Source organism: Pocillopora verrucosa, chromosome 11, assembly GCF_036669915.1.
Source record: "Pocillopora verrucosa isolate sample1 chromosome 11, ASM3666991v2, whole genome shotgun sequence".
Taxonomy (NCBI): Eukaryota; Metazoa; Cnidaria; class Anthozoa; order Scleractinia; family Pocilloporidae; genus Pocillopora; species Pocillopora verrucosa.
In genome coordinates this window covers 9586076-9609556 of record NC_089322.1, presented here as the reverse complement: position 1 = coordinate 9609556, position 23481 = coordinate 9586076, and the positions used below count along the sequence as shown (strand labels likewise).

General features: G+C 38.6%; 1 protein-coding gene across 1 annotated transcript; it reads left to right on the top strand.

Moving 5' to 3' along the window:
• The first annotated feature begins 470 nt into the window (after positions 1-470).
• On the top strand, positions 471-21729 carry LOC131786402 (coatomer subunit gamma-2-like). Its single transcript, XM_059103456.2, has 27 exons — positions 471-619; positions 717-769; positions 865-945; positions 3017-3088; positions 3205-3284; positions 4282-4306; positions 4424-4474; positions 8887-8979; positions 9584-9670; positions 10562-10678; positions 11500-11540; positions 11622-11676; positions 12224-12302; positions 12442-12620; positions 12733-12833; positions 13553-13625; positions 14101-14179; positions 14630-14794; positions 15564-15639; positions 16114-16217; positions 16748-16891; positions 17342-17413; positions 17856-17998; positions 18848-19019; positions 19605-19702; positions 20187-20325; positions 20911-21729. Exons 1-27 carry the CDS (start codon positions 580-582, stop codon positions 21138-21140), a joined length of 2649 nt encoding a protein of 882 aa, XP_058959439.2. The 5' UTR covers positions 471-579; the 3' UTR covers positions 21141-21729.
• The last annotated feature ends 1752 nt before the right edge of the window (positions 21730-23481 follow it).

The following is a 23481-nucleotide window of genomic DNA, read 5'->3' as shown; positions in this document are numbered from 1 at the left end:
TGTTTGTGCTTTCAAAGCAAACAAATGAATGGCTTACAGCATTTTCTACACGCACTTCGGTTTCAATTGCAACACTCATTGACTTATTTTTCATTCTTTCTTTCCTTGTTTCTTTTCTGATTTGGAGCTCAGACATAAAAGAGGAAAAGGTCTCGTTCAAATAGTGTACCGATGTCACGGATTGAATAAAAAAATAATTTGGTATGTATATGATACCGTGTTTTCTGAAAACTCCGAGGGGATTCTGTCTAATTTTTTAGCATTGAAAAATTTCTCAGTGTGCGTTTACAGTCTTTCAGGAGACGTTATTCTATCCTACGACTATTAAAAAAGGTCACATACGTATCCACCGGGTCATATGAAAGGAAGAGATAGAGGAAATAGATCTTGAATTGCGAAATTCTCTCTCCTTTACCCGTCAGCGTAATTTTTACAGCGACTGAGCAGCGACTGGTAATGAGAGAAAACTTCCGCTGTATAACCTTGAGCCCACGAATCCTTCCCACCGTGCTTTGTTCTGCCACGTCTCCATTTTGAAGATCACTGAGTTGTCGAGATTTGGTTGAATTTTTGGGTAAAATGCAGTACTTGCGGCGAGATAAGAAGGACGAGGAAGACGGTAAAGGATTTTTGTAAAGGATTTTGTGCTATTAGTTTTTCATCAATTGAGAATGAAATGAAATGAGAGTTTCTTGCTTTGTCCTTACCCGTTACAGGTTCGCAGTCGAACCCGTTTCAGAATCTTGACAAGAGTGCCGTGCTCCAAGAGGTTAGCCTGAAATATCTAGTTTTTCCTTATATCTCAGTTAGATCTCAGTCTTTTTTAATTCAAAATTACGCTATAAAATATCTTTGTCTCCCCAGGCTCGCACATTTAACGAAACCCCGATAAATCCGCGGAAATGTATTCACATTCTGACGAAGATTCTGTACGTACTGAACCAGGTATGCGAGCTTTTAACTGGAAGAATATTGAATTTCTCCCCGTAAAACATTCACTCCCACGAATGACCTTAACGTTGTTTCTCATTGTAATATCAGTGCATTGTCAAGTAGAAAGATAATGACAATTGATCCATTTAACACCGAATTCACAGAGCTAAAATTCCGGGAAAGTTATAGACATTGAGGAGAATTGATGTCGAGAACTAGGGACTATGAGGGTTGATCCTTTCTTCCTAACATAGATATGTAGATTTTCAATACTGTTCTTTATATATTTCCTGTGGTACAAACAGATGATTTTGTTTAATGATCAAGAGCTTCCATAGTTGATGATTATTTCTTATATTCTCATGGTGTTAATGAGTGATTCAGGGGTGATATTGTGAGGAGAAGTTAGATGTTTATCACTTATAGGGATGAAAGGGTGTAGGGATTATATTCAGATTGTTTGAAGAGAATTTAAAATAGCAGTATACTTTATATAATCAGCAGTAAATTGCTCTCCTTAATGTAAAAACTGAGGATTGATTTTTTACGACCCATGGTTGTGAACCTACAGTACTGCTCGTGATATGTTAACCAAAAAATGTGAATAAGATGTGCCATAAATCGCATGCAATTGCAAATTTAAAAAATGCATGTCAAAAAATCGCACATGTGCACATAAGCTTGAGACATCTGCCTCGTCAGGTATGAAGAGTTTGGCCTTTTGTTTTCTACTATTGGCAGTTTATGTTTTTAAAGAATAGGCTACAATGCAATAGCACTGAAACACTACACAGATGCCAATGACAAGCAAACTTGACATTCCCAATATACTGTTACCAGTGGGACTTTGTAATCAGAATATATAAATGATTTATCATTTCCCAATGTAATTCTTTCATCAAAATAGCTATTTCTCACTTCATATGAAAAAAACATCCCTTGCAACGGGTTGGGAATTTGTTCAAAATAAATTTATTTTTAGTGTGTCGTAATTTGGTAGAATCAGCAAAGGCACCTGTTACAAAGCAGTTGTTATGTTCTGAATGGAAACCTATGTGCAAATACTTATTTCATAGCTTTTGCCATTGGTGTTCTCGCAAACTGGTTTATTCATCTCGCCATTTTAAACAGAAACTAATAAGTTGTACTCGCTTATTTTAATGGTGTTGTGTTACATTGTGGTTAACTGTCATGACTACATCTTGTTCTGACTCTGCTTTGGAGTTTGTTTTGAAAGATCTTGACTTTATTAACAGATGCTTTCACAGTATTCTGATGAACAGTTGTCTGTTGAAATGTTTTTGGTTTTTGGATGTTTTTTTCATCTTTGACATTGCAATTTACTGAAACTTGACCTTTCATCGTTGTATTATGATGCGCTCCGTGATCAAACAAATCATTACCTGCAATGCGAAATTAAACTGTTTACATTCTAGTGAGTAAACACAGAAGCTAGTGCTGATTACAATGAATAGAATAAAAGATCATTCATGATCTTAAATGGTGTATTTTTTGAAGGTGATCAAGGTAAGTTCGAAGTTTGGAAGAAATCATCAGCTATGATGCAAACACCAATTGTTTACATTTCACTGCGTAAACATCCAAGGGAGCACTGATAGCATTGAATAAATTGAAAAAATTGGAAATTTTCTGTTGTTGACTTGCCACTTTTTCAAACCTAAAATTTCTTTACTTTACACAACAATGTAATACAAACGAAACTTATAGCAATGAATAACAAAGGCACTTGAGTTGCGCATTTTTTTCGACTGTGTGCACAAAAGAATCGTATATATGCGTCCAACTATCCTGTGTCTGAGTGTATGAAATTTGCCTGCACAGTTAACATTTACGCAAGCAGTACTGCAATAAATGAAACATTTGGACCATCCTTTCTCAGGGGATCCCAAATCGGAGGAATATTCTGCTACTTGCATGCCTTCATGATTGTCTTTCTTGTAGAAATATAGGTGACCAGAGAGAAGGGAAGAGGCAATATTCATTATGCTATGTCATGTGAATTTGAAAGTCAATAGAGAATTCATCTTTATGCAAGCATGTATGTATGGTTTTTTTTGTTCAGGGGCAACATCTTGGTACAACAGAAGCTACAGAGGCATTCTTTGCAATGACAAAGCTGTTTCAGTCAAAAGATGTGAGTTGGAGTAGATGTTTTAGATTTGTTAGTCTCAGAATGTAAGATCAAGGTCTAATTTTTAGTTCAAGCATTATATCAGACATCAAAACTCTGTTTAAACATTTTTTCTGTAGGTAATGCTTCGCAGAATGGTGTACCTGGCTATAAAAGAATTAGCAAATATAGCTGAGGATGTGATCATTGTAACGAGCAGGTTAGTGATAAGAAGATTTTATATTTGCAGTTTATATATAGGAAAGCAAATGTTATTCGGATCAACCCTTTAACCCCCATGAGTGACCAAGACAGAATTTCTCCATACAATATCAATACAATATCAACTGGACAAGTGATGAGAATACAGAAAAATATCAATTTGGGGATAATTAGTTGATCCAATGCTAAACTCTCTGAACTAACATAAGAAGAATTGTATAATTGACAGTAAGGAGAATTACACATTTTACCAAGGAGTTAAACGGTTGATTAGTTGAAGTGACTTGTGAAGAAACTGGACAGATTTCTTTGTCATATTTTGTGAGCAGTTTTTTTGACTTGACTTTCTTGTTAAATTGTCTGATCAACGGAAACTTTCTGTAATTTATTCAGTGACTTGTATAATGTGTTGACACAGAAAGGAATATTCTGAAAAATAAGTAAACTTTTAGGGAGCACTATTGTTTTCATTGTTAACTTTTCCTTTTTTTTTCCTCTACTCTGTATGTGACCTTCCATAAAAACCTCTTTTCATGAATGACATTATTCTCCAAGCAAACATACATTCACCTAAACATGGTGACAAAAATTTAACTTGTGATTAAAATGGCTGTAAGTTGGACCTCTGGTTGGCAACTTCAAGGGAATCTTACATTTCAAGTTGTTACTGATGAGGGTTTTAGCATTCAGAATATTTCTTAAACCTTTAATTCCCACTAGTGACCAAGGCAGAATTTCTTGTAACAATATCAATACAATACCTGGAAGAAAAGTGACAGGAATAAAGAAAAATATAAACTATAGGATTGCTTGGTGATCCAATATGAAATTCTCTGATCTTACACCATAAAAATTGTATGGTAGACGGTAAGGAGAATTAGTAAGAAGATCTTGGGTGCAACAGGGTTTAATATTTCTTTTCCAAGCAAAGCCCTTAGCCATCCTTGCAGGAGTTGTTTCATTCCTTTGGTTAATAAAAAGTTTTTCTTTCTCAGTCTGACGAAGGACATGACAGGAAAGGTAATACTTTCTGATTTTACTCTTTATACAATAACTTGGTTCTCAGAGTGCTTTAGACATTTTGATGATGAACCCTATGGTAATTTAGTAATGTATTTTTTCTCTTATTTTTTGTAGGAAGATATGTATCGTGCCAGCGCTATCAGAGCCCTTTGTAAAATCACAGATGTAAGTACGCACATCCTTGTTATTAATGATTTTCATTTGTGGTAAAGGTGTTCTCTTTATTTTTATTAACCCTGTAACTCCTATGATTGACCATGACAGAATTTCTTTTTACAATATCAGTACAATTTATAATAAAGTTCCGATATAATGCACACTGTCATTGGTTGAAAGAGCGTGCTCTATCAGATTACAAAGCATAGAGCTGAGCCAATGTTGTCAGGCCATCTGCCAAATTGTACAGTGTGCGGCCTTTCCTGAACTTTTCTCTAGCTCTTTTTCATTCATCGGTAGTGAAATTTTGGAACAAGTGGGCCAGCAAAAAAAAAAAACAAACAACAGAAGAACCAAACTAAACCTTGTAAACATGCCAAGTGCTGTAATTTATGTTATTACAATGTGAGCAGATACAACAATCCTCAAAGAGAAAACAAAATTGGCAATCTGAGTTTTGAAGGTTTTCATGCCAAGTTAGAGTGCAAGCTTACATGTATGGATGGTAATGAAAATCAAACAGCTAACACTCATATTGTATTTATAGTTTCGTTTTCCAAAAAAAAGAAAAAAAGAAATTAATGATAAGAAATATAGCCAAACTTGCAGAACTGTTAGAATTCCTACTAATCATGACAGTGTTGGAAAGACTGCAATCGTGCTGAGGCTCACTGCAAGGCATGAAATTGCGCCTAATACAGGCACCATTGTGACTACATTTTTCACTTTGGTGACCAAATCCTGAAAATTAGATGCCAGATTGGCTACTAGAATGTTTCATCATAACCTTACCAAGAGATGTAGTGAATTAAAAAGATTTGCAAAGATACCATAATTTCCGGCTGTTTACCCACGGGTAATCTGTTGATTTTGCATTACACGCGCACCACTGCGAATAATAGGGAGGTGCCAGTTATGTTTCGAAAGTTAGATTAGACAACTTTCAAAAGACTGAAATGTATCACCTTAATGTCACGTTTTTGCCACCAAAAAGTTCAATAACATAACGTGTGGTTTATCCACCAGTGCGGGTAATCTGTTGACTTTTTTTTTTTGCTGTATGCAATAATCGGTCGGTGCGGGTAATCAGCCGTGCGGGTAATTTACGGTAAATCTGCAGCAAACTTCCTCGTTAAACTTGTTTCCAAAACGCAGCACATGCATCTTGATCGATAACTAGATGCCATCTTGGATTTAAGTGAGCTTGAAGGTTGTATATCATCCATCCTAGTGTCCACTTTGTAGCATGTTAAAGATCTTTTCCCTAACTTAATTTTGGAGGGTCTATGTAGAACGTTGACAGTGTTAAAAAAAAAGGTGTTGTTTCTCTTTGAAAATGGCAACCAATTTTTTTTTAATTGGCTACCACTTTGAAGAATTTAGGAACCAAGTGGGTATCAGAAAAAAAAATTAATTTCACGCCCTGCACTGTGGCCAGCTCATCATTGTGATCTCCAGTCATTGCAGTGATGAAAGCCTCAGAAATTACATAGATCACCCTTCAAGTGAACAACTAAGAGCTTGCTCTGATATCCTTTCCAATGCATTGGATGTAAGGCTACATCTGTCACAGCAGGAGAGTTTTATAGGGCTGTCATCCCAAGCAATCTTGACATTCCTGTGAATTCCATTGTTGTTCTTTCAAAAAACCCACGCCTTGAGCAGTTTGTTTTCTAATTGTCAAGTGAAGAAACTTGTGTTTTTTTATCAGCTACAATTTGGCCAGATTTCACTGAATTTTTCACTTCACATTCTGTTTTAGAGACTAAAAAACTTCAGGCAACTGTGTTAAATTCAACCTGCTGAACTATTTCAGTTTGTAAACTATTGCAGATTGTGAACTTTGATGGTGTGACATTTTTGACAGCTCTATTCTTCATTCTCATTACTTGTCTCCTTGATTTAACAAGTAGAGGAGCCCTGACTGTGCTCTGTTCTGTTGTAAAGCATGTAGGAAGCAACTAGAACACTTGACTACATCTTGTGTTTCTCCCTACATTTCTTTCATGCCCAAGCTGCTCCCTGCATGCTTTACAACAAAACAGAGTGCAGTCATGGCTCCTCTATTTGTTAAATCAAGTAGAAAAGTGATGAGAATGAAGGAAAATATCAGTGAAGGGGTTACTAGTTGACCCAATATCAAATTCTCCAGATAAAGATTGTAAGAATTGTACAGCAGACAGTAAAGAGAATTACTAATGAGATATTGGAAGTGGAAGGGGTTCATGCGTAAGTCCAGATCCTCATATTGATGAGTAGCACAATCACCATGCCCATAGGGGGTTGACTGCAAACTTTCAATGATTTCTTCTGTTTTACATTTTCATTGAAGCCAAATCTTTGCTTACAGGTAAAATTGTTCTTATTGATTATAGTAAAAGCAAAAAATCAGAAAACCACATTACTGTCTTTGAGAAAATACCCGTGAAAGATGAAAAATCGAGCCAATTTTGGTTGTAACGCGTAACACAATCTCAGTGGTAAAATTTTTTAAATACATTTTTCACTGAAAAGAAAGCTCGTTTGAGCAAACAAATTACACCTAATGATAACACACAATAAACACTACATTTGAGCAAAACCTTGACATTTCAAGTTTATTAAAACGCATAGAAAAGATTCATCATTCTTAAGTATTCTTTGTGTAACGCTGGGTTTCAGAATTTGGAAGTACACCAAGTTGTTGCCCGCAGAATGACTGAACTGGAATCCTGTGGGAACAAAAACACATTAACCAAATGCTCATACTTGGTGTTCTAAAATAGCGAAAAATCAGTCTAAAGGATTGACTATAAACGGAGAAATATCAGTGTAAAACAGTCGCTACGGTTTTGTAAGACCTGATTACGCAATAATATTTTTCATCAACTTACCTTCTCCTTCGCTAATATACTTCAAACACGGCAAAGTCGGGTTTCGAAATTGATTACACTTCAATGCTCATAAGTTTCTCTTGTCATTTCCAAGTTTTCGGGTCCATATCTTTAGAAACGGCCAAAATATTCACTTTTGACCAAGTCGCTACGCTTTTTACCATGTTGACGCCATATTGAGAACGGAGTCTCGCCACAAATGCCACCAAAAGCACTATGAAATCTGCTGTTTGCTCCGCCATTTTCGCCTTCATCTTTTCATCTCCGTGTCGAAAATATCTTGGTAACCTTTCCTATTTTGGTTTCTGCGACGTTATCAAGGGTCGGGGGTCTTCAAGCTCAATAATTTTTCTGAGATTTAGCCATCTGTAAATATCGCTTCAAGTGTGTCGGGAAATGGTGCTCGCCGACAAAGGAAACTCTCGCGTATGAAGATTTTCACCAGATTTAATATTTCTCACGATTTACAGCTCTCACTTTGTGGGTACACGTCGTGGTATTCTCTCTCCAAAATTGATCTCTTTCTGTCTGTAATTCTGTATTTTATCCTTAAGATGAATAGCCTATTGTTACATCACGCGTTTTGCAATCAGTTCATGCACGTAACATAAAAAGGTAACACAACTCGCTTCTGGTCGTGACAAGTGCGCTTGACAAGAGGTATGGTTAACGAAAAAGGAAGAAAAGCTTGCGAGGATCAAAGAGTGGAGGAGGAAAAAGCAGGAAAAGAATAGTCTAAGGAATCTAAAATATAATGAAAAGAATCGCAAAAAGAGAGCTGAATTTCCAAGAGAAAAATGGTGATGTGATCTTCAAGTTGTAAAAAGAGGCAGAAAGTCAGTTTTTAGAGTACCAGTTGATCTCACTAGGGAGATACTAGCCTCCATGTAATACAAAATGTTATTATTTCTACTTTTTACTGTGTCAGTGAACTCGAAATTGATTATTTGTGAAAAAGACCACACCCACAAGGGATTATGGGTAAATACAAATTTGAATCAAATGTGACAAAAATAAAATAGTTTGAAATAAATCAGTTGTAATAATAAATGTGAGTTTAAAACAGACCTAAAGAATTGATTTTGTCCCAAACTAGCAATTTTCACATTTTCCATACATGTTACAGAAGTGGGTATGGTGATTGTGCTACTCATCATTGTGGACAATCAGTGTCAAAATTAGTTGACATGTTATGTTTGAAGAGTTTTATTTATGTGAAGAACAACACTCTTGTTTCTACCACACTCTACAAGTAAATCATTTACAGACCCTCTACCCCATTAAGTGTTGGCTAAAAGTTCATGGAATCACATTACAACATTGTTTTGGAGAAGAGGGCTTAAAGGTGATCTTAACAAGGGAAAAAGAGATAAAGTTGAAGTAATATGGGTTTAAAAGATCAATGTGACGGCAATTTTGTTGCTGATTGTTGGAAGAATTCATGCTGATGTTACCATACCTTCGGTTATTGATATTGCCATTCAGCTGCTCTCTATTAGTAGTTTCTGCCTTTCTAAATCACACGTATGTTATTTTGTTATTCCTCAGAGCACCATGCTTCAGGGAATTGAACGATATCTGAAGCAAGCAATTGTTGATAAAAATGCCAGTGTGTCAAGTGCATCCTTGGTTTCTGCTTTGGTGAGTTGATTCATGGTACTCTGTGTGTCCCCCTTGAAACTTGTGATGTAAAGTTTTTACAAAACATATTTTAAGGAATTTAGTATCAGTATTTTAGCCTAGTAACTCACAATATGAAGTCTCTTGTGAAGCTGCACAAAATTTTGTCTGTTGATGGGTTTGCTGTCTGAATTTACTGGATGAGAAGCAAATCTGGTAAAATAAAATAGAATTAAAAAAAAAAAAAAAAAAAAACGTTAGAGGACATCACATTACTGTTCAACTCTACCCAGTATATTTCATGTTCCATATTTTGGATACACTGGAGTTTTAATGAAAGCCAGTTACCAGTGATCTACCATTCGTAAAAGACATGTTACTGCCATGTTTGGGTTTTTCTTACGGTCCCTTTCCTGGGCACAGCTTGCTATTATTAAAAACAGCTGCTTATGGAATAAGTTTGGAAAATCCCTGGATACATACACCAAATTAAAGATTTTCCCTCATTGTATAAGACATCCATGATCAGAGTGTCCATCTCCTTTCACCTCTGGGCATTTAATGAACACGTTGTTGATTTGTTTGTTTGTTTGTTTGTTTGTTTGTTTGTTTTTTCTCATAACAGCACCTTATGAAGCCAAACTATGATGTGGTGAAGCGCTGGGTGAATGAGGCCCAAGAGGCTGTTTCAAGTGACAATACCATGGTCCAGGTAAATAGCATATGTACAGCTGTACACTCTTTTTCTGTTTGTAAACATTAATAAGGTACATGTGTTTGTTTCATTAACCTTTAAACTCCCAGATCAAATTTGTTATTCTCCTCACTGTCAACCATACAATTCTAATAATGTTAGTTCAGAAAATTTAGTATTGTATCAACTAATGATCCCAAAATTGATATTTTTCTTTATTCTCATCACTTGTCTGGTGGATATTGAAGAAAATGGTTTCCATGTTTACATAGCCTGATTTAAACACTTGGGAGGTTGGGAGAACACAAGATAAGTGTAGGAAACCACGACACAAAGCAGAGTGGTTTCCAGCTTATCGAGTTTTACATTTCGACCATTTTGACCATTTTACATTTCTTTTATAAAATAACTCATTAAAGAGCCTCTTCTTGCAATGTAGGAAGGCGACGTGCTTGTTGTTGTTGTTGTTCATTTGGCTTTTTGGCCGATTCTTGAATACTGGGAAAATTAAACTCCAAAGAAAAATTAGGAAAATCTTCTTCTTCCATTACTGTACTCAAAACAAACTTAAAGAAACTGAGTTACTGCTAAATAAATAGCAGGGAGGCTTCCGCGAGAAGATTCAGTATGAAAACCGTGTTTACATACGCTCATGTAAAATGGTTTTATGGCCAATCAGAGCTTGCATACTATTTGAATTATTTTATAATGTATTGATATTGTTCGGAGAAATTATGTCTTAGTCACTCATGGGAGTTAAAGGGTTAAGAGTCCTGTCACTCAATCAAAGGTGGGCCTTAATTGGAGGCGGGTGCTTATTACATATTTACCTGGTGGGTTCTTAGTCAAATAAATACAGTGTTTTTCTAGTTTGCTTAGGTAGCCTTACATGTCACATTCTTTTGTTAGTACCATGCCTTGGGTCTTTTGTACCATGTAAAAAAGACTGATCGACTGGCTGTGTCTAAACTTATCTTCAAGTACATCAAACAGTCATTGAGATCTCCTTATGCAGTCTGCATGCTGGTAAGTTCATGATCCCATCATGATTTTTTATTGTCCTTATTAAATAATAGTTTTATGCAATGGATTTATGTCTGGTGTGTTTACATCAGGCTGGTCACTTGTCTTTTCTCAGAATGCATATGAGCCCTTTAGGCACAAATAAGATTGCAGCACAGGAGGGGAAAGGTTGGGAGGTATTCTTTTTATTTTACACAGGGTTTCCTGCATTCTGTTTGATTTTTTTTTCCATGGCATGATATAAAAAGGGATTTATCAGTCTTTTGTGTTAGCCCTATGTGCGGCAAGATGTCATATAATTATTATTTTCCTAAATATGATCTCATATTTCACTCATTAATTCAATGTTTGCCCCCAAATTTTATTTTATATACAGTTAAATGCAATTTAACAGAGTTAACAACAAAGAGCATCAGCATTCTCTAGTAGTCAGCGGTTTTTGCATATGCGCATGCATCAGAATTCTATGTGCTCTTTGTTTGAGGCATTCTTGTGTGTGCTTTAAGCATGAACTTGCAGCTTTGTGAGGAGGTCCAGCTCATTGTCCAGGCAGTTTTCCCCACCCCTTCCCTCCCTCTTTCCACTGTTCAGTGTGATGGGTGCCTGTTTCTCTTTCCTATGTGGGGGCTCATGGCTGGGTTGCCAGGATTTGCCAGCCATGGGAGAAGTCTCCATCTAGGAGCTGGCTGCTAATAGTGGAAGGTCCTGGATGTTTCAAGGCACCCAACCTCCACTTAGAAATGCAGTTGTTAATGTTTGTTATCAATCAATTATATTTGAAGCTGATGAATTTACAGACTGTTATTCATCTACTCCCTGTTTAGATACGAATTGCTTCCAAGTATCTTGATGAAGAACCAGAAGTGTGAGTACATTTTTTAAATTTGTGGCTTATGTACCAACTTAAAACTCCTTTCTATACTGATATGCATTTTTTTTTTCTCAGTGCTGATACACCTGTTTATGATTTTCTTGAGAGTTGCTTGAGACACAAAAGTGAGGTAAAGGTCATTCTTTTTGTGTATGGTAAAAAAAAAATCCAATTTTTTTTTTTTTAATTATCATGACCTTATATTCCTTGAAATTATTCACATGTAGGTTTGATATTACACTTCCAGTTAGTTTTCCTGCAATCTAGTTATGAGAACAGACAGACTGATAAGCCAGATAGTGTTATCCTGATGTGACACCAAATTCTCCTTTTAAGTTAATGCAGAAATGTATGGCTGTCAGAGGGGATAATTACTAACTGAATCTTGGTTTGGGCTGAGAATGCTTACCTCCTCGTGGCCCTGGTTCAATTCCCAGATTCTTTTCTTGGTCACTGTCCTAACCCCAGGGGAAGAGGGGGGGGGGTATTTCAATGGATTCTCCAGTTTGCTCTCCTACAGGCACAAAAGCAAAACTTTAAATTCTAATTTGGAGTATTTCTGTCTCTTCTCCTCCCCCCTGCCTCTTTCTATCCAGTAGTCCTCCATCCCCCATTGTCTCCTTTGCTTCATGTTGAGTGTACATTTTCCTCATTCAGCTCTTCTATCTTCTTTCTAGATGGTGATCTATGAAGCTGCTCGTGCTCTTGTAAACCTGAAGAATCTGAAATCTAGAGATCTGTGTCCAGCAATTTCAGGTGAGCATGGTGAAGAGCTTCAAAATCAACCACTCTTCAAAATTATTCCACTTACTCACCTTCCTTTGCTACTTTGGAGAGAGAAATCAGAATTTCATCTCTCCAAGGGTTGATATTAACACTGTATACATTTTTTTAGTTCTACAACTGTTCCTGAGCTCACCACGCCCAACTCTTAGGTTTGCCGCAGTGCGCACTCTGAATAAGGTAGCTATGACCCAACCCATGTCTGTCACAACTTGCAACTTGGATCTTGAAAACCTGATCACTGATGTCAATCGCAGCATTGCTACACTGGCTATCACCACCCTTCTTAAGGTGAGTAAAATTGCTTGGAGAAATTTCTTTCTCGTTTTTATGCAAGATTTGTATGTCATTGTATATGAAAGTCACAGCTTTTTGATACTGATTGTTACTGATATGTTTTTAGACTGGAAATGAAGGAAGCGTTGATCGTTTAATGAAGCAGATCTCTTCCTTTATGTCGGAGATTTCAGACGAATTCAAGATTGTTGTTGTTGATGCTATCAGGTTGGTAGTGGCTTAAAGCAAAATGTGTATCGGGTGATGTTTATGGATCATGTAAAATTTGTTTGTGGAATGATATCCTCAACTTCAAGTTGCTGTGAGATCTTAAGAATCTTTCATATGGAGCAGGTTGAGGTTGTGTGTGTGTCCATGTGTTGTTGTTGCCGATGTTAATTTTGTTGTTTTTTTTAATTCATCTGTGCTTGCTGTGTTTCAGTAACATTTTAAAGGACAATATTAAAGTAACAGTGAGGCGCTGAACTACTTTTAATAGAAGCTTGAAAAAAAATTATGACGCAACTCAAACTTATGCTTCCCTGAAACTAGTTACTACAACTATTAAATGAGTTCTTAAGCCACATAATGGGAGCGTGCCAAATTTTTTGTGGGTTCTTTTACTCCACAAGGGTAAGCTAAGGTTGCCCAATCCTTTTTTTCAATAATCTGTTCGTGTTGTCCTTTGATTATTTGAGACTAACTTAAACGCTAGCCCAAAGAAAGACAGAATTTGTGTGCCGGCCCCGGTTGTTGACTGGCTGGATAGCGTTATCGACGGATGAACCTCTAACTGGTGGATAACGCAGTAGGTTTTGCCAACACTTTTTCGCTGGATAGCGACTTCTCTGTTGGATAGCGTTATCAGCTCTTTGAACAACTGGGCCTAGATATGTGTAATCCAGTAAGTTTTGATGCATTGTGGTGTTTTTGGTCATCAAATTCAGGTCCCTGTGCCTCAAGTTCCCCAGAAAGCATCACGTAATGATGAACTTCTTGTCATCCATGCTGAGAGACGAGGTTTGTTTGAAAATTTACCGACTTAGGATGATATGTGACCTCCTTGTGACTAAGGAGGTGTAAGGTCTGACGAAGGATGGTCGTGTTAGTGTAGTACACTAGGACCATACAACTGATTTGTTTATGAAGCATTTTCATGCTTATCGGAAAGAAAACTTAAAAAGTCTGTAGAGTAGAAGTAGAAATCTGATGTGAGTAAATAAGCTTCGGTAACCATATTTAGCTTTGGAAATCTTGGTTAAATTCTGAGAATGCTTGAAATATGCCCAACCGAGCTCGTTTTTTTGGTAGAGAAGGTGCTCTGCCGACTGGTGTAAAGCCGGTAAATAAGCAGAGGGGATTCTCGAATTTATCTTGTTAACGCAGTTTGTCTCTGAGAGAAGGTAGACCAGAATCTCCTGTACATGCAAGTGGATCCATTTGTCCGTATGTTTTTCCAGTGACCATCATTTCACTTCATGGTTGATTATTTCAGGGAGGGTTTGACTACAAGAAAGCCATTGTGGACACAATCATCACTATCATTGAAGAGAATTCTGAAGCTAAAGAAGCTGGTAAGTTTTGTTTGTCTCAACTAGCTGCCTTAATATGATTTCTGTATACTTTGCAAGCCCCAAGCACAACTCTTTTCGAAGAGATAAAATGAGGTAGACGTCGCCAGAACTAAAATTTTAGTCGACAGGAGAAAACGCGAAGCAAATTGCCGCGAAAGATTTCTTCAAACTCGTAGTAAAATGGCGCCTATCAATGACCCTGTCAACGCGGCTTTTGGATTTCGCCAAAATTTGTTACTAATCGTCTTGGCGATTAGAAAGGTCGTAGCTTGAAGCGCTGACTTTTCCAAGTATGATCTTTCCTTCAATATGTCAGTAGCTGTTTGTTTTCTCTATTAAATAACATAATTACTCGAAAAGCTCTCTTGGTAGAACGTGGAGAAATTTCATATTGCTGCCAGAGTGTGGAAATTTCACTTTTTTTTTAATCCATGTTGTTTTTTTCTACAGGACTTGGCCATTTGTGTGAATTCATTGAAGACTGTGAACATACAGTTCTTGCCACAAGAATCCTGCATCTCTTGGGACGTGAAGGACCGCGCAGCCAGAATCCCTCAAAATACATCCGCTTCATTTATAACAGAGTCATCCTGGAGAATGCAGCCGTGAGAGCTGGTAAGATCATTGTCCTTTGAAAAAAAATTTCTTTCCCACTACACGTACCATAACTCACTCTTTTAAACACTTATATTTGGTCAATACAATCACTTTTCACCCGGACTCGAAAAGCTATCTTTGACCGTCCAGGTGGCGTATATGACCCTGTTAGGCAAGTGACTCTTTTCAGTCACTCACTCATCTAAACGAACCACATTTCAATCGGGTTATGGAGGGTTCGCTTCAATGCAAGTTCGCCCCTGCCACCTAAATAATTTTGCCCCCACCTTTACCAGATTTGGGGGGTAAACTCGCATAGGTGGTAGGAGGCGAACTTGCAATGAGGCGAAACCTCCAGCAACCTTTCAATTCCGTTACCGTTCACTTTCTCTACATCTCAACTCGCCAACACTATTGGTCAATCCACAGACGCGCCCCGCCAATTCGGCTCCCTTGGTGTCCTTTAATTTTTCCGTGAATTGACCTTGCCCACCAATTATTATTGCTTGATTTGTTGCCCTTGTTGCAAAATTGAAAGCTTTCCATTTGAAATAGTGCGAAAGTTGGAATGAAGAAAAAAATATTTGTTCAATATATGCTTTATGGGCAAGATTAGCAGCTTATCACAGTTGGCAGCTCGTGAAGTAGCTAATTGTGACGCTGGATAACCGTTAGCTTTGTTTGTGGTGTTAAATGGGTTGTCATTATTTTACTCTAGAGTTTAACATTATCCTTTGAAGTATAATGTTACGACTTGTTGGGTAACTTTTTTTCTGTTACTTCACAGCGGCTGTGACATCCCTTGCCAAATTTGGAGCTCACTGTGACAGCTTGTGTTCAAGCATTTTGGTTCTTCTGTCAAGGTCAGTAATTTATGATATGCCGTCAGATGGTACTATTTAGTAAAAGTTTACCTTCTACCGTGTCTATAGCTTGTTTGCAAATAAGGCAAAGTCGAACCCTAGCTCCTCGGATTTCGTGCTCTGTTGTTCCGATAGCGCCTTCTCAACCGATCAGGTTTTACTTGTACAAAGCGCTGAGGATGCCATTCAGCGGATAAATCACTAACCGCCAAATAAGTTGTAACAAAACGCACTGCACTATCCATCGAAAAAAGATTTATCCAGTGGATGGCATTATCCATTATTCGAGCAACTCGGATGGAATGATGTGAGCATGCGCCGACCGAAGCGCGAAATCCGAAGTTGTGGGGTTCCATTCTTCATGGGGACTCCGATATTTGCTTTGCACCACTCTGGTGACAAAACGAATATTAGCTTTATTTATTCGACAAATTAGCTCAAAATTTACCTTTTTCCCTATCCTAACTTTTTCAGGTGTCTTTTGGATACCGACGATGAAGTGAGAGACAGAGCAACATTTTATGTGAATGTTTTGAAGGAGAAAGAGAAAGCCTTGTCATCAGGATACATCTTGAACGGTGAGCTACCAAACATAAACTGAAGAACTGCCACTTGACGCATTTCGATCGATGGTCATGAAATCCAAACCAAAGCATTCGCGACGGCTAATCAGAACGAAGGAGATTATTATAAGCAACCAATCAGAACTTGGAAAGATGCATGTAAACGTTTTTAGCGCGGGAAAACGCTTAATTCGTTGCAGTTTTGTTTCTGATTGGGTAAGAGAGTGGCGCACATTTTCTAGAAGGCAGTGAGCAAGACCTCGTCATTGGCGCTACAGAACGTGCGATTCTCCGACGAGTCGCGAAGAGGTTTGCTGAAGGTCTGGCACTAATAATGAATAGTGCCAGACCCCTTACAGACCTGTCGCTGGCTCGTGTTGCTCAAGCGCCTCGTACTTCCCGCAAGCAAAGAGACGCTAGTGCTAAAGCACTTATAATGAGGAAATGCTCGCCGGCTAGTTCTCCAGATCAATCTCAGCACACTGTAGAACAACACAAATTGTTGTGACAAACAGACAAATAAGTAATTTCTGTTCCCTCCACAGGTCTTCAAGTGTCCATTGTTGGACTGGAGAGAGCTTTACATGCCTATGTCAAAGACTCGTCACACACTGCGCCATTTGATCTGAAGACTGTTCCCTTGGCAACCACGCCCATGCAAGACCAAGTTGTTAAACCTGGAAAAGCTGGTACGTCTAGTTCATGCACGTTCTCTATCATTTAGGTTTTTCCTAAGGTTAGGTTTTTTTGTTTGAAATGGTTTTTGAAAAAATGTTTTTCTTCTGTGCGAGGAGAAAGAACGACTGTACTACAGGTAATTCAATAATTTTTTCCCGTAAGCGGCTGCCTGTGGTGTGATAGGAAAAGGGGCCGTAAGGCGAAATCCTAACACGAAAGAGGTCTTGTAAGCGGCGGTAGACCGCTGGTAACCGGCTTTCATTGATACTCTAGTTGTACTCTAATGACATTCTTTATATGGGCTTAAGCATAAGCCCGAAAAGTGAAGAACACGTCATAAATCGAAGTCTTTTTTGTTAAGATGAACTGAACACTTTTTTGTTTACTTGTCTTCTGGTTTGCTTCCTTTATACTAAGGAGATGTCTTTTTCTTTATTGGTTTTTTTTTTCTCTCTTTAAAGCAATCGAGACACCATCTGCTCCAACCAAAGCTGCCGCACCTGTGGCAGCCACTAGACAGGACGTGTATGCTGGTAAGGAAAAATAACTTGCCCGAGGTAGAATTAGATTGTTTTAGAGCCATTGTTACTAAGGTTTTTCGAAGATTCCCGAGCAAGGGAAAATTCTCCATCCCGGCCACGGGATATTGGTTTTTGCGCCCGCAATCTCTATAACCAAGATGGGAATCTTCGCATTAGAGCACTCCAGCCCTTATTGAGGCGAACGCCAAAGTTTAAAAGCCTCGTTCATCTAATTGAGCAAACTCAAATTTCTCATTGAACTGAAGGAAGAATTCGTCTAGAGCTCCTACGAACTGGCCATTATTTTTTTACGAATGTTTCTATTCAGAATCCAGCCATATATCAGTAGATTATCGCGTCCCTTTTCAAAAACAAGTGGTCCAAAAAATAAAATATAAAATTAAAGTTTTGAATGCTTTTTGTCCTTACTTGTCTTCTTTTATTTTCTCACTAGAACAACTGGCAGCCATCCCACAGTTTTCCCGGCTTGGCCCGCTTTTCAGGTCTTCACCGAAACCAGTAGAACTGACTGAATCTGAGACAGAATATGTTGTTAATTGTGTCAAACATATCTTTAAGGAACACGTCGTCTTTCAGGTAACGTAGGAGGGAAATAAATAATTTGTTAAGGCAATTTTCAATTGTGTCGAAAGTAATCTTGAATTTTACAGGTTTTGCTTTTCTTCGCTTTGAGATGGTCCAGATAACTGTCGCCATCCTCTCGACCAATCTGATGCAAAACTAAAAACCCATCAGGACTTGGTCACCCACGTTTCTTGCGCTTGGAGCAGTTTGCTTGTTTTAACCTCGATTTCTCATTGGTTGGTTTCATATGATATTTTCGTTTCGCTTTGATTGGCCGTAGTGATTATTGATGCTAACTGGAGAGTGCTCCAACTTACTTTCCACTCTCGGGCGAGAAAGCTTTCTTCCAGTTAAATTATCATAATTTGTCTCCTTTTTGAACTTCACGTAGATCCGATCGTCCTGTTGAGGAATGCCTGTTTAGATCTTTAGATGAAGGCAATTTTCAATTGATTATCAGCAGTAGTGTTAAATTGCGTAGGTTTTCTCAATGATACTCTTTGATTGGTCTAAAAATCTGTCACCGCCCTTCAATCTATCAGATATAAAACTAAAGCCAGGCGTGACTTGGTCTTTGGCGTTTTCCCACGCTAGAGGCCGGTCACGCAACTGTACTCTCAACTCTCATTGGCTCCTCCTAATATATAATCATCGCTCTGATTCGCCGTTGTGATTAGTTTGGTTTTGACCAATAACACTCAATTGAAATGTTTCTTTCGATAGTGCTTCCTGATGTTTCATATTGTTTCATATTGTTTCATATTGTTTCATATTGTTTCATATTGTTTCATATTGTTTCATATTGTTTCATATTGTTTCATATTGTTTCATATTGTTTCATATTGTTTCATATTGTTTCAGTTTGACTGCACAAACACACTGAATGACCAGATCCTAGAGAATGTCAAGGTAGAAATGGAGCCGTCTGATGGAGAGTTTGAGGTGGTGACCTACGTCCCACGCTCTTCGCTTCCTTACAACACACCTGGTACTACCTACACACTGGTAAAACTCCCAGAAGACGCTTCATCAGGTTTGTAAACTTTGCTATTGCATTTCATCTGTAAGGACGGCAACGCCAAGAAACACATTGGTTAGAAAATGAGTGTATAATGTTAGCTAGAATTTTGGGACAGGCTCAGGGCCGTGGGCAGACTTCAAAACAAGACGAGGCAAGTTTCGAGCGCTGAAGGCGCGGGCCGCAAGGGGGATCTGGGGGCAGCCCCCCCCCCCGAAAATTTTGAAATCTAGAGGCACAGAAATGCTCTTTTAAGCATTTAGGGGCATTTTTCTTCAGAAAAGTCAACCTCGGGCCAAAATCTGCCTCATGCTAGCTACGGCCCTGAAGCTGGATGTGTTTACCGTCTCTTACGGCGCCGCTCTTTAACTTCAGCATAACTTATGCGAGCAGTGCAAATTTTGTTGATTCACGTTGTTGTTTTGCAGAGAATGGCTAAGAAATGAACAGAATTTTAAAGCGCACGTGCGGAGCTATTCACCTGCTGATAACATCCTTTTGTTTTGCTTACCCCTTCGTTGCCATCTCCATCGAGGTCTTTTTAAGGTCTCTGCTTTCTGAATTCTCCCAACATAAAGGCCTCTTATTCCTTGTTTTTAGTTACATGCACTTTCACGAACACACTGAAGTTTGTGGTTAAAGACTGCGATCCAAGCACAGGTGAACCGGATGAAGAAGGATACGAGGACGAATATGTGGTATGTGTTGGACTGAAATTTTTCCCTTTTTTCACTCTTTTCTTTTTTTGATGTATGAAAGTTTTCTTAGTACGAAATCGGGGAACCTCATCGGCTGCGAAGATTGCTACTTTGGTGCGTCAATGGCACAGGCTCCAGGCGCTATTTTCCGACCCTCAATCAGTTTTTTCTTCATTTATTTGCTCAGTTTTGATTCGCATGCCATACTGGAGTTAAGTGCAGTTGCTGGCTACCAAGTTCCAACACGGCCACCGTAAAGTCTATTTGTTTTCAAATTGCCCTTTTTTTTCTCTACATCTTGTACATAACAGAGAAGACACTTGCAGAAATAACCTTTCTATTTCCAGGCAAAATTTATGCTTTTTGGGAAATAGTAAGTTTTTCCCTTTTAGGTACTATAATCATTCGTCTGTCTTAAATGACACGGGTCCATTGTCAACTTAAAATGTTGTTGTAACAATGTTTACCTTACCCCTCCCCCCAGCTTGAAGACATAGATGTGCTCGTGGCAGATCACGTGCAGCGCGTGCACAAGACAAACTTCTTGGCCTCATGGGATGAGATTGGTGACGAGTGTGAGATGCAGGACACTTACGCTTTGACTCAGATGGCTAGTTTGGAAGGTAGAGTTCTCAATCCTTCTGTTTCCCTCTGTGTGCTTAAAGTAGTGTTTGAAAACCTGACTTGAAAAAGCAAAATTGATCAACCGTTTTCGATCGTCTCGCGGTGTTATTCTAGAGATCGCTTCGTTGATAAAATCGATTAAAAGAAGAAATGATGTGATGTAATTCAACCTTCTCTGATGCCCGCACCCCCCTTGATTCGAAAGACGCTTGTCCAATTTACAGCTTCAACATACCCCCGCCCCGAGTAACCCATGGGCATTTGACTGTCCTCCGTGCTGCCCGGGGGGTGGGGAATTTGAACCTTGCTTATGTGGGATGGGGGATTTCCTCCGGAACTGTCCAAGTCTTTCCAGGGAAATACAAGTGTTTCAACGTTTGCTGTGGAAGTGTTTAAAGTTAATAAGTCCACTTTCGCAAGCAGATGGCTCAGAGGAAAAGGTCTTTAAAAAAGTCACGGTCGCTGAACTTGCCGGTTAGTTCCTCTCCCCCCCCCCCTTCCCCCCCTCCCCCCTCCCCCCCCATAGCCTTTAATTATTTATGCTAACAAGACTCAATATCTTTTGCCGTTCATTTTATCAACAGAGGCTGTCAAACAGATTATCGACTACCTCGGCATGCAGCCGTGTGAACGCTCCGACAAGGTTAACACTGAGAAGAATTCACACGCCTTGTTATTAGCGGGAGTGTTCCGGGGAGGCCACGACGTCTTAGTGCGAGCCCGTCTGGCGTTCGACCAGGGAGTGACTATGAACATAACTGTTCGTAGTGACGATCCTGTAGTTAGCGAGGTGGTGTTATCTGCCGTGGGATAATTTTTTTTCTGTGCGTTTGGACCTGGCTAATACAACAGTAATGTTTACTTCAAGCTTTGTAATTAACAGTCTTGAAAACCAGCTAAAGGTTTTCGAAGCGAGAAGTCACGGCGATTTCTAAAGATTTCTGAAAAATTAATGTCAAGTTTAGATTGTTGTCTTATCTGATGCGTGCAGAGATATTGGGTGTCGAGGATCTTTTTTTTCCAGCTTTTAATATACTCTATGTACTTCTATAAATTGCAGTAGGGGATGGACTGAAAGCTCTGAACACTTTAGTTATCCTTTTAACACGCACAAGTGACGAAGACAGAATTTCTCTTTACAGTGTCAAAACAATATCAAGCAGACAAGGTAATGATAAAAAAATAAATCAGGACTCATTAGTTGATCCAATACCAAATTCTCCAAACTATCATCGTAGGAATTGTATGACAGACAGTAAGGAGAATAACTAATACGATCGTGATAGTGAACGTGTGATGGGAGAATGAAATGGTGACAAAATATGAAGGCTGGAAATGGTTACAATTAGAAAAGGAGGAAAAAAAAAAGAAAGTTGGAAGACTCAAAACTTTTTCGGAAATCTTTGTGTCAAGTATCAAGTTATTATTAGTATACTGTCAGTTTAGTTTTTGCCCACTTTAACTTGTGTCCAAAGCAAAAGGAAAGAAATTTAATTGATTAAGACTTATATTAAATCTGTCATAGTTCTGCATGAAATAAATATTAACAAGTTAAAATGAATGGCATGATCCGATGTTCTTGCTTGATGTTATGTAACCCCCCCTCCCACTCTCAGCCTGTTCGGCCAAGTATCCCCCAGACCCCTTGCAACTCATTTGGAAAGTTTTCTTCCCCTTGGTGTTTGAGTGGATTTTCATTCACTTGTTTTACTCTACTGCAGCTCAGTCCAACGGTCCAATTATTTATATTCGGTGCTGTTAGTGTTCTCATTTCTCGCCTCGGTTTTACGAAGATTTTGATATCCTTTGTGTTTGCGGGTGGAATTACTTTACCCCCAAGAGTGATTCATAAATGACGTCGCCCCACAGCATCAACAATTTGATAACCAGTGGGAAGAAAGAAAATTATCAATCAGAAAACATTTTGTAGTTTAGAGGTAAATTCTCTCAACTAATAAATGTGCGGAAGACAGAGAACCTGCAATGAACAAAAGTAAGAAAATCACACCGATCTCTGAACATCTCAGGTGTAGGGTCGGATAAATTATGCCAGCACCAATTTGAGTACAATGCTATAGTCGGAGCATCGAACACGATGTCGGCGTCGTGGCTAAACGTCTTAAACATATATTGATGATGCAGTTTATCAAGGGATAAATTTTAGAGCCTAAGTATTGTCACAAGTGAGCCTCCATTCCTTTCTTCCACGTTAGGAATCTGATCCATAAAAATGATTTTTAGGACCTCGGTGAGCATTTTATTCCAAGCAAATTTTACCCGCTGGTGGTCCGAATAGGGAGGGGGGGGGGAAGGGATGGGAGGGAAGGAGTTTTAGGGCCATCATTTTCAATTATCATGTTAAGTATAATGAAAATTTCGTTCCATAATTTCAGCATTGTGTCACCTCTGAACGTTTCGCTGCATCGAATTTTTAATGTACTTCCGTTGCTGGGAATGACTAGTAAAGTTTGCTAACTTGTTCGGTTCTTGAGAGAAATGTGCACGAAGATTCATTCAGTCATTCCCTTCCCCCCTTTTTCACCAGAATTATCTTTGTATCAATGAGCTATGCAAGGGAGAGGCGGTTTATGATTTCTGCCAACAAGAAAGTTACTTCTTGCTGAGGAACAACTGAAACAGACGAAGAGCGGCGGAAAATTCAGTTTTCGGCGAAGCGGAAAGGCGTTTACTTCGCAATGATCAAGATCAACGACAATTAATAGTAATAAAAAAATGTCCCACGATAAAGAAGAAAATAGTGAAACAATAAAAAGGAAAGAAAGAAAGGAAGAAAGAACAGGACGACGAGTTGGCGACGAGATATGTCACCGTTACCTGGCAACATCCCGCTGTAACTGCAGGCTCGGTAAACACGTCTGCCGCGAAAGATTAATATATCTGAACGAGCAGCGAACCAGGAAATAGCACAGTCTAGTCAATTAAAAAAAAACAAGATGTTTTGACGCCGTATTTCCTGGGATTGTGAAATTAAGAGATTTGTTCCTTCCGTTTGTAATTTCGATCGCCGACGTTGGTTTCGCCAAGAAAAAAGACGCTATTTTATTTAATTGGCTTTGGGGGAATCCCCTCCACAGGCGCGTATCTTTGCTCGGACGCCTTCTTGTCCAACAGATTCCCAAGTACGCGTGACTGAA

What these genes read in the sequence shown, in the direction of transcription:
- LOC131786402 (XM_059103456.2), top strand. Translation starts at nt 580, where the DNA reads ATGCAGTACTTGCGGCGAGATAAGAAGGACGAGGAAGACG. An exon ending in GAATGCAGCCGTGAGAGCTG is followed by an intron (nt 14,795 to 15,563) that starts GTAAGATCATTG and finishes GTTACTTCACAG; the next exon opens with CGGCTGTGACATCCCTTGCC. An exon ending in ATCAGGATACATCTTGAACG is followed by an intron (nt 16,218 to 16,747) that starts GTGAGCTACCAA and finishes TTCCCTCCACAG; the next exon opens with GTCTTCAAGTGTCCATTGTT.